This window comes from Pristis pectinata, chromosome 4 (genome assembly GCF_009764475.1).
Source record: "Pristis pectinata isolate sPriPec2 chromosome 4, sPriPec2.1.pri, whole genome shotgun sequence".
NCBI classification, from domain to species: domain Eukaryota; kingdom Metazoa; phylum Chordata; class Chondrichthyes; order Rhinopristiformes; family Pristidae; genus Pristis; species Pristis pectinata.
In genome coordinates this window covers 111,251,967-111,266,215 of record NC_067408.1, presented here as the reverse complement: position 1 = coordinate 111,266,215, position 14,249 = coordinate 111,251,967, and the positions used below count along the sequence as shown (strand labels likewise).

General features: G+C 44.9%; 1 protein-coding gene across 3 annotated transcripts in view; it reads right to left on the bottom strand.

The window, feature by feature from the left end:
* LOC127569802 (neural cell adhesion molecule 2-like) overlaps positions 1 to 14,249 on the bottom strand; it is a 1,233,142-nt gene that overhangs the window by 128,656 nt on the left and 1,090,237 nt on the right. For all 3 annotated transcript variants that reach the window (XM_052014709.1, XM_052014711.1, XM_052014712.1), the window contains exon 13: positions 736 to 855. In XM_052014709.1, coding sequence (XP_051870669.1) covers positions 736 to 855 — 120 coding nt within the window. The remainder of the gene's footprint in view (positions 1 to 735; positions 856 to 14,249) is intronic.

The following is a 14,249-nucleotide window of genomic DNA, read 5'->3' as shown; positions in this document are numbered from 1 at the left end:
GGTGTAGTTTGTGCAGTCCCATTGAAACTCCAGGTAAAACTCTGAAGGAGTGGGCGAGGACTTTAGGGGCACTTTCAAACCCTTACATAATTAAACATCGACGGAGGCTGAGGGGTGATCTGATGGAAGTGTATAAAATTATGAGGGGCATAGATAGGGTGGACAGGAAATATATTTTTCCTATTATTGAGTGATCCAATACCAGAGGGCATGCGGTTAAGGTGAGAGGGGGTAGGTTCAGAACTGACGTGAGGGGTATGTTTTTTACTGAGAAAGTGGTAGATGCCTGGAATACATTGCCTGATAGGGTGGTGGAGGCAAATTCATTGGGGACTTGGATGGGCACATGAATGAGAGGAAAATAGAGGGATATGGGCATTCTGTAGGTAGGAGCGATTGGCTATGTCGGCACAACATTGTGGGCCAAAGGGCCTGTTCTATGCTGTACTGTTCTGTGTTCTATGTTCTTAAGATTCAAGAACAGTGACTGTCTCAACCACCAATCTTCCCTTTGGAGGAAAGCAAATAAATCTGTTACTCATTTTCAGCTTAGCGCGTGATTATGTTAGTCATTGTGGAATACCATGTAATGACGGCTCAGTGGAGATTTGCTGCAAATGTTTCCCTATTTTTGATAAAGCATTAATATGGATTACGAGGAGACATGAAAAGGAACTTGGGTATTAGCCAGGACCCTGCCAATACTGGCAAACACAGGCACGTTAAGCTACTTACGGACTGGGAGAGTCTGAAAGGTTTCCATCTGACTGTGTTTCCCTTGGCCTTTGCCATTGACAGCCGCCACGCGGAAGTGGTAGGTTGAATTGGGCTTCAAGTTGGTGAGGATGACTTGAGCTGTAAATAGGAGGAGGAGAAAGAGGAAAAGACAGATATATTATTCTGCCTCTGTTCATATCCAACACCTTTCCTCAATGATCTGCAACATAATGGTTCCTTTCCAATGTGTGGTGTTCATCCTAATCTAATTTTTTAGGACTTGGGTGTCACTGTCAAGGCTACTGTTTATTGTCTTGGGAGGTTGGAGGCTGGCCTTCCATCTGCCCATCATCCCCCTCCTCACCTGATTCCACCAATCACCTGCTAGCCCCTGCCTCATCCCTCTCTCTCACTACCCTTCTCCACTCTCAGTCCTGATGCAGGGTTTTGACATGAAACTTCGACAATTCCTTTCACCCTGCAGATGCTGCTCGACCCGCTGAGTTCCTCCAGCAGATTGTGTGTTGCTCCAGATTCCAGCATCTGCAGTCTCTTGTGTCTCCATGAGGAATTGTTATCTTTCAGGGTTCCAGAGTGCAGGCACTCAAACATGCACCATCTCCTGGCAGAGGTCACCTGAAATATTAACTGTTTCCCTTTCCAAGGATGCTGCTTAGTTTCTCTTTCCGTTTCACTTTCTGTTTTTATATTCTGTTGGCTCAGTTTTTCTTATCTCACTCGTCTAAGTCTAACCTGCTAGGCAGGTCCCAAAATCTTACCATTAAGCCCCTTTGACGCATCCATCTCTCCTCCTGAAAACTAACCTGTATCTCTCTCTTTCCCGGTTCTGTTGAGGGATCACAGACACAAAATGATCAATCAACATCATCAAGGATCCCTAGCATCTGGGTTATGCCCTCTTCCCACTGCTACCGTTGGGTAGGAGGTACCTGAAGTCCCACCCCACCAGGTTTAGGAACAGCTACTTTCCGACAGCCATCAGGTTCTTGAACCAACCTGCACAACCCTAACCCTACCTCAGCAACGGAACACGACAGACCACCTCTTGCTCTACCATGGACTTGTCTCTGATTATGTTTTCTTTCGAACTAACGTCTTGATTTTACACAATTTTTTTTCTCTCTTGCTTCACTGTCTTGTATAATTTATATATAATTTATATTCTGTGTGTTGTCTGTTCTACGTGCCTGTGATTCTGCTGCAAGCAAGTTTTTCATTGTACCTGTACCTCACCGTACTTGTGCACATGACAATAAACTTGACTTGACAGGAGACACAAGAGACTGCAGTTGCTGGAATCTGGTGCAAAAAGCAAACCACTAGAGGAACTCAATGTATCTATGAAGGCAGGGGAATGGCCGACGTTTCGGGTCAAGACCCTGCATCAGGACTGGGGAGTGCAGAAGGGAGATAGCCAGTATGAAGAGGTGAGAGGGATGGGTGAGGCAGGAGCTGGCAGGTGATAGGTGGAACCAGGTGAGGACAGGGGGGATGATGGGCAGATGGAGCCAGGTGCAGGAGGGGTGACTGTTGACCGTTTCTCTTTCCACAGATGCTACTTTATCTGCTGAGCTTTTCCAGCTGTTCTTTTTACTTCTCCTGAGAGGAAACTTAGCTGCTGGCCTGGAGGCTCTCTGTGGCTTCCCTTACACACCATGACTCTCTCCTGCTGCACCAGCCTCTCCCTGTGAATCTTGGGGCCACATCCCTCCTCTCTTACAGCCTGCCTAGTCCACATGCATAGTTGAGATGCAGAAAAACCAGATGCTGGTTTCCGTGGTGTGCTGGACTGTGTCCACAACTCTCTGCACTTTCTTGCGTCCTGGGCAGAGCAGTTGTCATACCAAACCATAATGCATCCAGATAGAATGCTTTCTATAGTGCATCAATAAAAATTGGTGAGAATCAAAGGGGACATGCCAAATTTCTTTAGCCCTCTAAGGAAGTAGAGGTGCTGGTGAGCTTTCTTGGCTGTGGCGTCTACGTGGTTGAACCAGGATGGGCTATTGGTGATATTCACACCTAGGAACTTGAAGCTCTCAACCCTCTCAACCTCAGAACCGTTGATATAAACAGGAGTACATGCCCTTCCTGAAGTCAATGAGCAGCTCTTTTGTTTTGCTGACCTTGAGGGAAAGGTTGTTGTCATGACACCATGTCACTAGGCTCTCTATCTCCTTCCTGTACTCCAACTTATTGTTATTTGAGATACAGCCCACAACAGTGGTATCTTCTGCAAACTTGCATATGGAGTTAGAGCAGAATCATAGTCTACCTACTCCACTTGCAGAGTTGAAAAGCAAAAAAAAAATTAGGTGCTGGAGATCTGAAATAAAAGAAGAAAATGGTGGAAATGCCAAATATTTCCAACATTTTCTCTTTATATTCTATGCACACTTTTATCACGAACTAATTTGACTCAGAAAATAAATTAAAGAATCATTTACATTTGTTTAGTCCTGCATGTGTAGCAGGTATTTTGTATGTTTATTCCCCCGCAAAAGGCAGTGCTGGAGAGGAGAACATTGAAGTGTTACTTGAAGTATTGTCGTTATTTGCAATCTATGCCCTTCCTTGTTGTAATTGTTTGCAGAGACTGTGCGAAACAATGAGTAATATGTTATAAAACAATGGGATGTGGAGAGTACATAGTGTACAACAATAGGATAAGTGGTCTCAGTGGGATCTACTCAGTATACACATTGAACAGCTGTGAAAACTCTAGAATGGGCACACAAGGATCGAAGAACGACAAATCAGAGAAAATTAACTGCATAGAACGGGCCATTTGACTCACTGCATCGCACTGGTTGAACAATACCTTCCAATACCTGTTGCCTCGGGGAAAGCTGCCAACATTATCATAGCCCCCTCCCACCCGAGTCATTCTCTCTTTTCCCCCTCCCATTAGGCAGAAAATACAAAGAACACACGTACCACCAGGCTCAAGTACAGCTTCTATCCCACTGTCATAAGACTCTTGATCTCTCAATCTACCTCGTCGTGGCCCTTGCACCTTATTGTCTACCTGCATTGTACTTGATGTAACTGTAACACTATATTCTGCATTCTGTTTTTATTTCCTTTTGTACTTATGTGAGGAATAATCTGTCTGGATGGCATGCAGACAAAAGCTTTTCACTGTATCTCGCTACCTGTGACAATAATAAACCAATTACTAGATCCATAGCCAACATCTTCTCTCTTCAAGCACACATCCAACCACTGTGTAAATATGAGAGGGGTTTCTGCTTCTTTCACCCTTCAGGAAATGGATCCCAGATCCCCAACACCTCTGAGTGAAAATATTTTCTCACATCTCCCCTCCAATCCTTCCACCAATTATTTTGTCCATTCACCTCCCCAGCTTTCTGACCCCTCTGCTTAGGGAAATCCTCCCTGTTCACTTAAGCCCTTTGCGATCTGATACACCTCAATTAAGTCACAGAATCACACAGCAGCAAAACAGGCCCTTCAGCCCGCTGAGCCTGCCTCTTCCCTAAGCCTCCTCTATCCCAGGGATGGTGCAGGAACGTGAAACTCAAAAGCCGAGAGCACACCGGCAGCGCGTGTGTTTCTGTGTGAGACTGAAATGATGTACTGTCTTATCAGTGTCGGGTACAGAACAGGGCTGAGAGGGTGCAGAATATGTGCACGAAGAAAGGACCAACATGAACCACGTTGGAACCAATGACAATGGCAGGAAAATGGTTGAGGGTTTGTTTCAGAAGCAGGAAGGAAGTACTGTAACGCTACAGCACAAGAGCAAAGAACAAACTGCTGGAGGGTGCTGTAGACCCTACTACAGCTGAGGATCTCTGGATTACCCACAGTGCCAAGTGGCAGCAAGTATCGGAAAAGTAAAATAAGACCAGCTTAATACGTATTTACTTATTACAACACAATGGCACTGACCTGATCTCCAATACATGACTGGAGAAACAGTACAGATTGTGACCAGCACTGGTACTGGATAGATGTTGATAGAAGGATAATGTCCTCACAAGGAGGATGGCCTTTTACTGTTGGGTGGCAGGGTGTAATATTAATTTGAAGGGGAGGGGTGTTAAGATGAAACACTAGAAATGCAATACAGGGAGCACAGAGGGACAGTCAGTATAAGAAGATAGATCGTAAACAGGAGGGGTCAGAAAGCAATGAAATGTGAACTAGATTAAAATGGGTGTAATGCATATAAATGTATAGAGCATCATAAATAAAGTTGGTGAGCTGTGTTCACAAATAGATGCAGCTCTCTATCCCAGTGTGAATAACAAAAACCTGTCTCAAACAGTGGGAGAGATAGTTGTTTAATATTCCAAGCTATTAAGTTGTTTAAGAAAAGTAGGATGGATAGAAAAGCAAGGCAGGCCAAAATACTACATCAACGTAAGCGAAGGTTGTGTTAAAAGGTTCCAAGAATCTATTTGGTTGGACTTAAGGAACAATAGAAGAGCTGTTACATGCTGTTTGGTTATTGTAGGTCACCATATAACGAGAAGGAACTGGAGCAGTAACCTTGCAGGTAAATTGCAGAAAGATATGAGTACATTAGAGAAATAATGGGTGACTTTAATTATCGTAATGTGAACCAGGAAATTAGCTGTGTGAAGGGCAAAGAGGAAGATGTTCCTCAGATGATTACAGGAGAGGTTTATTGCATGTGGACCTGGATTTTATTGGCAAATGTTGCTGGTTTCAAATGGAGCTACAGGAATTTTTCAATTTAAACACCAGCAAGTTGGGGGTTTTCTTGTATATTAAGCCCAAAGCAGAAGCCTGGAACTCAATGACCAATAGTTGCTTTGATATCTTTCAACATTTTGCAAATAGCCTCCTGATCCAGGTGATGCTGAGGCCTGACAGATGAGATGATGTGGGGAAGTTCCTCTAGAACCAGAGGGAAAAGTCTCAGGAATGGTCTCAAGGGAACGTGACGGAATAGAGGGACCTAGGAATGCAAGTGCATAGTTTGCTGAAAGCGGCGTCACAGGTAGATAGGGTGGTGAAGAAGGCATTTGGTACACTGGCCTTCATCAGTCAGGGCACTGAGTATAGGAGTTGGGAAGTTATGTTGCAGTTATATAAGATATTGGTGAGGCTGCACTTGGCATATTGTGTACAGTTTTGGTCGCCCTGTTACAGGAAAGATGTTATTCAACTAGGAAGAGTGTAGAAAGATTTACCAGACTGTTTCCTGAACTTGGGGGCCTGAGTTATAGGGAGAGGTTGGCCAGGCTAGGTCTTAATTCCTTGGAACGTAGGAGATTGAGGGGTGACCTGACAGAGGTATACAAGATCATGAGGGGCATAGACAGGGTGAAAGCACATAGTCTTTCTCCCAGGGAGGGTGTGCTAAAAACAAGAAGGCATAGATTTAAGATCAGAGGCGAGAGATTTAAAAGGGACATCGGGGGCAGCTTCTTCACGCAAAGGGTGGTGCGTATTTGGAATGAGCTGCCAGAAATAGTGGTTGAGGCGGGCACATTAGCAACATTTAAAAGCCATCCAGATAAGTACATGGATAGGAGAGGTTTAGAGGGCTATGGGCCAAACACGGGCAGATAGGACTAGCTCGCTGGGCAACGCAGTTGGCATGGACGAGTTGTGTTAAAAGGCCTGTTTCTGTTCTGTATGACTCTATATAGGGATGCAGATTTAAGACCGGTGAGAGGAATTTCTTCTCCCAGAGTCTTTGGAATTATTTAGCCCTGGGACCTGTGGATGTGGAATCATTAAGTATCTTCCAGGTTAATTTTGGAAGTACAGAGGAATTAGGGTTATGGAGAACAGGCAGGAAAGTAAAGATAATGTCAAGGACAGATCAGCCATGACCTCAATGAATACTAGAGGAGGTCCAATGGTTCGTAAGTTAGTGGAGAAGCAAATAGAACACAAAAAGTATTGGAGTTATTGCAAAAGGAAATAATCAGCATCAGAATCAGGTTTATTATCACTGACATATGTCGTGAAATTTGTTGTTTTGCGGCAGCAGTACAGTGCAAGACATAAAAATTACTTTAAGTTACAAAAATAAATAAATAGTGCAAAAGAGGAATAATGAGGTAGTGTTCACGGGCTCATGGACCGTTCAGGAATCTGATGGCGGAGGGGAAGAAGCTGTTCCTGAATTGTTGAGTGTGGGTCTTCAGGCTCCAGTACCTCCTCCCCAATAGTAGTAACATGAAGAGGGCATTGTGGGAAGAAAGAAGAGAGGGAAGAACTCTGGACCAAGAGTAGGCCTCTTAACTCATCTTCAATGTGAGGATGCTCTGTTACTGAGTCCATTTGCCTGGGGTGTGCATTCAGGAAAGTGGCCACAGGGCTAATTAGGAAATTGTCCTTGTTACTGCTTCCTTGATCGTACTTCCCTGGGGAAGAACTTTCCAATGGCAACCTGGTCCCTGAAGTTGGCTCCTGATTGGTGAAGCCCAGTGCAGTGCAGGGTCATCATGTTGAGAATGGCAAGCTGTGCTCCAGAAATGCTTTGAGAGCACACCTCGGGCTTCCTGGCTGTCGAAGCTGTCAGTGAGTGTGGAATGTGTGTGAATGCCTACAAGGTTGTGATTGTTTCCAACATTCACAACCACTGAAAAATATTTAACAACCATTAAAAATGAACAATGCTTCTAAAATTCATTAAAATAATTCTAATTGATTAAAGATATTAAACACAAAACACCAGGAAATACTTGAAACAAACTAAATGCATCTATTTCAAGTTGTTGCATTCATTAACTCAATTAATGAAAAAGAGTGTAAATTATCTGTAGCTCCCCTCTCCCTTGCAGCCGCTCCTCTCCATTGAAATGGATGGAGTCATTGAACATGAACCAGGTTTAACTTGGCACAGATTCAGTTGGCACATTTTCAGGGTAACTGCTGGGAAATGCTGGGAGGTTTGTGCTCCACTGACAGACTCCAGGAAGAATCCTTTGTTGGAGGGTAGTGGAAGTGGTTAGTGAGTTCCCCATTTGCTTGCCTGGTACTGAGAAGTAATTCACATTGTTGATCTAGCCCCAGATGCAAAATAGTTGAGAATCATTGTGATGGAGCATATCGGTAAAAAGTATAGCTGGGGTCTCAATGCTGCGTATGATGGCAAGTGTGAGGATGCTGACATTTGTTTGCTTATACTTCCAGTGATGTCAAACTCAAAGTCGAATTTATTGTCATCTGCACAAGTACATGTGTGCACAGGTGCAATGAAAAACTTACTTGCAGCAGCATCACACACACATAGCACTAGAGACACAACATTCACAAGTAAAATATAAAATAAACATAAATTATACAAAATTATACAAGAAAGAACACAATTAGAACAAAAAATACAAAGTCTATTTTAGTGCAAACTGGTCAAAGTGGTCAGTGTTGCTATACTGAGGTAGTGATTAAGGTTGTGCAGGTTGGTTCAGGAACCGAATGGTTGAAGGTAAGTAGCTGTTCTTGAACCTGGTGGTGTGGGAATTTAGGCTTCTTTACCTCCTGCCTGATGGTAGCTGTGAGAAGATGGCATGGCCCGGATGGTTGGGATCTTTGATGATGGATGTTGCCTTCTTGAGGCAGTGCCTCCTGCAGATACTATCGATGGTGGGGAGGGATGTGCCCGTGATGTATTGGGCTGAATCCACTACTGTCTGCAGCTTCTTACACTCCTGCACATTTGAATTGCTGTAACCAGTCAGGATACTTTTAACAGTACATCTGTAGAAGTTTGTTAGAGTGTTCGGTGACATGCCAAACCTCCTTAACTTTCTAAGAAAGTAAAGCCACTTGCGCGTCTAATGTATCTTCTGTGAATTTGGAAAACTGTGGAAGCAGCACCGGTGGCTTCCTTCCAGTGCATTGAGGAGCCTGCTGTAGGTAATCCAGGTCTCAGAAGCAGATAGGAGGTCTGGGATCAGTGCTGGCCAGTAGACCATGAGTGTTATGCTACGTCTGAGGTCTTAATCTTCAGCCCCGTGCTCTTTGGAGAATTTTTTTCCTTCTTTCGAGCATTGATCCTTTGTCACTCACCATAACATGTTACCCTCTGTTTACTGGTGCGCCTGACAACACTCTTTTCCTCAATCAAGCAAAGGGTGCTCTGGTGCATTGAATGCGGTGGTGACTTTTTCAATGACATCTGCCTTTGCTGAGAGGTGGCTCCTGAGATATGGGAAACGGTCAAGAATTTACAGGGTCCCACCATTAACCTTCATTGCCAAAGGCATTGTGGTGCAGTGGTGGCAGGTTGGTAGAGGACCTTCACCTTGGAGAGTATAGTGTAAGGACTATCCTCTCATGTACTTCCGCTACGGAGTTCATGATGGTTCATATGCAAACAACACAAATGTTGCATACTGCAGCCCATCTGTGGAGGTTCTGGTCATGTTGGTTTTGGAGTGTGGTTGACTTAAGCCCTGGCCACACTTTATTGATCGCATTGACACCAGGCTTCTGAAATAGACACTCTGTGAGGGGAAGAGGTAACCAGGACAACAGAAGAAAAGATTCAAGGATGTGTTCAATGTCACCTTGAAGAAATCCAACAAAACTACTGACTCTTAAGAATCCCTGGCCCTTGACTATTCAACGTGGAGGAGGCACATTCACGATGGTATTGAGAACCTCAGGTCTACACACCAGGGGAACACAGAAGCCCTGGACACATGGCAGAGGGCAGACAACACCTCACAAGATACCCACCCACCTGTCCTGTCAGGCACCATTTGCCCCATCTGTGGAAGAGTCCATGGGTCCCACATTCTGTCTCATCAACCACCTCAAAACCTCTCGATGTTTTGAGATGAAGAGGAAGATAGAGCTCTCCAAGCACAACAGTAACCAGAGTCCAAGCACATCAGTTACCAGAGGATACCACGTTATGGTGATTGACTGAGGAACCAGACAAAACATCAAATAGAGCAGAGTGTTCAGAAAAGTTCTCGCAGGATGCTGCCTCAATTAAAGGGTATTAGCTATAAGGAGAGGTTGGACAAACTTGGGCTGTTTACTTTGGACTATTGGAGGCTGAGGGGAGACCTGATAGAAGTTTGTAAAATTATCAGAGGCATAGATAGGGTAGACAACCAGAATCTTTCTCTCATGGTAGAAACGTTGAATACTAGAGGGATAGCTTGAAGGTGAGAAGGGGACAGTTTAAAGGGGATGTGTGGAGCAAATTTTTCACACAGAGAGTGGTGGGTGTCTGGAATGCGCTGCCAGGAGTGGTGGACGAAGCAGATCGATAGTGGCATTCAGGAGGCTTTTAAGAAGGCACATGAATATGCAGGGAATGGAGGGATACAGATCATGTGCAGCCAGTTTAATTGGGATTGTGTTCGGCACAGACATCGTGGGCTGAAGGGCCTGTTCCTGTGCTGTACTGTTTTATGTTCTTTCTTTTTATGCAGAGCATTGCTGTGATCTGAGGTGGTCTTTTTGAAATGTTGGTGGGAGTGGATTCAGCAGGAACGTTTAAAGTAAAGAAAATTAATTAATACTTGAAACAGGGAAAATATATTCCTGGACTGTGGATAGAAAGCCTGGGAGAGAATGGTAGCTTTATCTGTGAGCTGCCACAAACCCAAAGGACAAATGTCCTCCGCTGCTCTGTAGCAGTCAATGTTTCGATGATTCTATGCCTTGCTTTGGCTGCCTTCCAAGTGCAGGTGTAAACAAACGTAGTAAACAAGATGCCGGCAGTTATACTCAGCTACAGAACGGAGCAGATGGAAGGCCACATTTTATTCCATGTTTTTAAAGGTTCATTTACTTTGATTTGGTCCATTTCCAGGAAGCATTAATATAATGCCCAGCTGGATAATGACCACTCAGTGCCTGTTGGTGAGCTTTAGAATATCCAAGCTGTCTTAATAGTGCATGTCCTCAATCCATGAAAAACAACTTATTGCCTTAAGCTCTGGTTATACCATATCAGGCTTCACCGCTTGCTCTGCAGTACTTGTGATCAATGAGCTCTGTTCACTTCAGCCTTCCATGAACTCATCTCCAAGTGTGAGAAGGGCTGTTGGTAAGAACATTGGCCCACAAAACCCAGTGTTGTCTGGCATCTACACAAATTGATTGAATCTCTGATCACACAGAGATTTGACTTGTTTCTGCAGTGATGATCAAAAAAAAACAAACTAATCTGGTGAAGACTGGAATTAAACCAACCCTTGACATTGAATAACATTGCCATCACTGGGTCAGTACTGCCCAGCAGCTCAACCGGACCAGCCACACAAATACAGTGGCTACAAGAGACAACAAGAAATTCTGCAGATGCTGGAATCTGGAGCAATACAGAAAAAGTGCTGGAGGAACTCAGCAGGTCAGGCAGCATCCATGGAGGGAAATAAACAGTCAATGTTTCGGGCCGAGACCCCTCATCAGGACTGAAAAGAAAGAGGGCAGAAGCCAGAATAAGAAGGTGGGGGAAGGTAGGTGGGTGGGGGAGGGGGGAGGAAGATGTAATAAGCTGAGATCTGATGGGTAGAAGAGGCAAAGGGCTGAAGAAGGAGGAATCTGGTAGGAGAGGGCAGTGGACCGTGGAATAAAGGATGGAGGAGGGGAAGAGAGGAGATGGGCAGGTCATTAAGGCAGGGGAAGGGAGCCATGGAAATAAGGGAAGACAAAGGAATTGTGGGGGGGGGGGGAAGAAAAAGAAGGGGTGGGGTTACCAGAAGTTCGAGAAATCGATGTTGAGGCCATCAGGTTGGAGACTCCCAAGGCGGAATATGAGGTGCTGTTCCTCCAACCTGCACCTGGCCTCAACGTGGCAGTAGAGGAGGCCATGGATAGAAATGTCAGTATGGGAGCAGGCTACAAGAGCAGGTCAGAGGCTGGTTGTCTTGCAGTGAGTGACTCTCCTTCTGACACCCCAAGGCCTTTCCAACATATGCAGGCATAAGTCAAGAGTGTGATGGGGTATTTTCCACATGATTGGACCAGTGCAGAGCCAACAGCACTCAAGAAGCCTGACACCTCCCAGGACAAAGCAGCCGCTTAATTAACACCCATCCACTACCCTAAGTATTCACTCCCTCCACCACCAGCACACAGTGGCTGCAGTGTGTTACCATCTACAAGATGGAGCACGCACTTACCCAAGCCACTCTGACAGTGCCGTCCAAATCTGCCACCTCTACTACCAAGAAAGACAAGGGCACCAGGCTGCAGGGAACGCCACCACCCACCGCTTCCCCGCCAAGACAGTAATCAACATCATTTCACTTGTGCTTCATCTACATCCTGGAACCCAACTCTTAACTGCACTATGGGAACACCTTGACCAGAAGGACTGCAGTGGTTCAAGAGGGCAGCTCACCGCCACCTTCTCAAGGGTAATTACGGATGAGCAACAAATGGTTGTCCTGCCAATGATGCCCACATCCCAAATAAATGAATAAACAAATAGGTAAAAGTATTGGGAGGACCAAAGCCGCCATCTTATGACCCCTGGTGTAACTCTGCTGTTTCGGAAGGAACTCCATCGCACAACATGTCCACTGTCTCAGTGTGAACAACGTTGTTTGTAACCTCAGTATCTTATGTGATGCTGAGATGAGCCTCCAAACTGAAAACTGTCTATCACCTCGACTTTATGTGTCTACCTCTGTAATACTGCTCATCCCTGTCCCTGACTCAGTCAATCTACTGCTACAACTATCATCTGCACACTTATTTACCTCAATAGGTGCCTAGTTCCACACCTACCTGTCCAGCCATCCAACTGCTACTCGGCCAAACCTCTGTGTTCTGACATGTTCAAGGTTCCAATTGCAGTTACCCCAGACTCGATTGTCCATGTGGTCTTCAGGTGCAGGGTGACCTCAAATTTTAATCCTTTATCCTGCAGTTCAAATGTCTGCATTCCCTTCCCTGCTTTTGTAGCCTTACAGCCCTGCAAGTATCCTGCATTGCTCCAATTTTGCCCACTTCTGCCTCTCTGATTTCCCTTAACCTCCCTCACCCAACCCCCATCATCTGAGCTATTTTCTGCCTAGTCAATTCCCTACCAGGCCTGTCTACCTTTCTCTCTCCTTTCCCTTTAAGGAGTTCCTTGAGGCCAATCTCATTGACAGAGCTTCCAGATTTGTACATTCTACACGTGAACATCTGGATTTCCTCAAGGTGCTCTGGATTCGCACCACCGGGTTCAAGAACAACTGTTTCCCTTCAACCATTAAGTTCTTGAACCAACCTGCACAACCCTAATCACCACCTTAGTACAGAAACACTATGACCACTTTGCACCACAAGGAACTTTGTTCTTTTTTGTTCTAATTGTTTTCTTCCTTGTAAAAAATGTATAATTTATGTTTTTCTTGAGAATGTTGCGTATCTGATGCTGTGTGCCTGTGATGCTGCTGCAAGTAAGTTTTTCATTGCACCTGTACATACATGTGCTTGTGCATACAACAATAAACTTGACTTTGACTCCCTCCCACATCCCAAAGGTGCGTTGGGAGTTTAATTGGCAACACATAACTTACCCTTAATGTAGGCAAGAGGTAGAAGTATCCAAGGGGAATTGATGGGCATGTGAAAGAGCAAAGGAGTTGCAGGAAACAGGGAAAGAAGCAGGAGAACAGAACTGGTGGGTTTACTCTGCTGGGAGGTGACATGGGTACAATCAGTTGAATGGCTTCCTTCTGTGTCATAATAAATAGGTAAGAAATAGCAGTGATCTAGGAAGGTTTTCTATAAATTTCCTTGCTTTATTACATCTGCCTTAAACACTAAATAGAATATATTTCAGTACAGCACAGCAACAGGCCCTTCGGTCCACTATGTCTGCACTGACCATGACCCTGATGTACTAATCCCATCTACCTGTACGTGGTCTGTATCCCTCTATTCCCTGCCTGTTCCATGTGTTGAAATACCTCTTAAACATCACAATTTTGTATCTGCTTCCACCACCTCCCCTGGCAGCATGTTCCAGGCACCTACCACTCTTTCCGTAAAACAAAACTTGCCTTGCACATCTCCTTTAAACTTTCCAGTACATCTCCAGTCCAGATGAAGGCTCACAACCTGAAACGTCGACTGTCCGTTTCGCCCCACAGATGCAGCCTGACCCGCTGAGTTCCACCAGCTGTTTGTTTTTTCGCTCCAGATTCCAGCATCTGCGGTCTCTTGTGTCTCCTTTAAACTTTCCTCCACACACCTTAAACCTATGCCCTCAAACATTTGACATTTCCAAATATCCGAATGCTCTGCCTACTAAGGTTGAAGAGAATTATGGGGAGATGGGTCTTTGGGTTGATCGGTTCATTAGCCACTGTGAATTACTCCTAGTAAGTGGGTGAGTGGTAGAATCTGGGGGGAGTTGGTGGGAATGTGGGGAGAAGAAAATGGGATTAGTGTAAGTGGGTGCTTGGTAGGTTGAGGGGCCTGTTTCTGTGCTGTACAACTCTATGGTTGTCTGGTCTGAAGTGTCCAGTAGGCAAAAGCACTGATTGGGAACAGCATCCCCAGCCTATGTTTGAAACCAACCCTGTTTAATTATCCAACAA